The following is a 1446-nucleotide window of genomic DNA, read 5'->3' on the forward strand; positions in this document are numbered from 1 at the left end:
CCAGTTCCCACCACGCTGGTACTTCTACGTCAACCAGCCGCTGACCTGGACTCAGGCTCAGCAGTACTGCAGGGAGCATTACACCAACCTGGCCACGTTTGAAAACATGGACGACATAAACGCGCTACAAGCTCCTTTCTCCTATTCCTCGGCCTGGATCGGACTCTGGGATGACCCGAATGCCTGGAAATCTGAACTGGGCAACGGGCCCAACTCCTGGAGATGGTCTGCAACCGGAGAAACCAGTAAAACTGGTTACAAATCGTGGTCTTCCAATAATCCAGATTACTACATGGCAACCGAGACGTGTGTAGCTTTGTACTATGATGGAATATGGACAGATGTACCATGTTCATCGTCATACACATTTATTTGTTACAATGGTAAGAGAAACCATAAGTTTTATAGATTTTACCTGCAGTTCATAATAAATATTACCAATTAGAAAGAAATTAATGCCTTCAGAAAGCAACATTTTTTTTTAATCTGCATCCCTCACTTCTTTATTTTTGCTCAAAGTATTCTCACCATCCTGTATTTGTTCACAGTTGTTTTAATTCTGCTTTCTAGTGAATTTTTAGTCCCATTTTCATCTATTTTCAAAGTAATGCTTCTTGTTTGTGAAGATTTTTAAATCTGATGTATAAAATTAGAAAGAGATGCTCCTAAACATGAAGAACAAACCTGTATCGAGTCAACAATACAGAAAGTAAATTTTAAATTTGTCCAATAATCTTCTCACAAAGACAGTAAATAATTTATGTTTGGTTGAATCTAATAAAAACACAAAACATCAAATGTTAACAGTCAACAAATGTTTTTAGCACCAATAGATTGATTACCAAAAAGCAGATAATCAACTAAACAACAAAAACACCAAATCTTACCAAATAATTTTTGGTTTAGTTTCTAATGCAAATATTTTAGTTCACTTGAAATAAGACAAATCCAACAAGTAACTTCTCAGATAGAGTTGCTTGATTTAAGTCAATATGACATTGTTTTATAATAGTACTGGTTCCACTGGCAGATTATTTCACTTATTACATAAGAAAAATGTTTGTTACAAGTGAAATAATCTGCCAATGAAATGAGTACTTTTTTTATCAATACTAAGGATTATTGGCAAACTCATATGTCTGCAAGATATATGAGTATCTAAATTAGTATTTTATTTCAAGTGAACTAAGATATTTGTACTAGAAACTAGACCAAAAGTACTTGGTAAGATTTTGTGTTTTTGCAGTGTACTACATAGTTCCTGCATACTAAACAGACCCGTGTCTATTTTTTGGTTTAATAAATAGTTTTGTTATCAGGCGTTGGTCCACTGTCCATTGTAACATGGCCCCCTTAACATGAAAAAAATCAAGACATGCCCCTGGGAAAATCCATTGTTTAACTGACTCTTATTCTTTTGCAGTTACAAAGCAAAATGTGAAGCAG

At 34.9% G+C, this 1446-nt stretch overlaps 1 protein-coding gene across 1 annotated transcript in view; it reads left to right on the top strand.

The window, feature by feature from the left end:
- Positions 1–1446, top strand: part of LOC103152851 (C-type lectin BpLec-like) — a 7822-nt gene that overhangs the window by 4162 nt on the left and 2214 nt on the right. The window contains exons 4-5 of the mRNA XM_016661501.1: positions 19–383; positions 1424–1442. Coding sequence (XP_016516987.1) covers positions 19–383; positions 1424–1442 — 384 coding nt within the window. The remainder of the gene's footprint in view (positions 1–18; positions 384–1423; positions 1443–1446) is intronic.

Source organism: Poecilia formosa, unplaced genomic scaffold (assembly GCF_000485575.1).
Source record: "Poecilia formosa unplaced genomic scaffold, Poecilia_formosa-5.1.2 Scaffold331, whole genome shotgun sequence".
NCBI classification, from domain to species: domain Eukaryota; kingdom Metazoa; phylum Chordata; class Actinopteri; order Cyprinodontiformes; family Poeciliidae; genus Poecilia; species Poecilia formosa.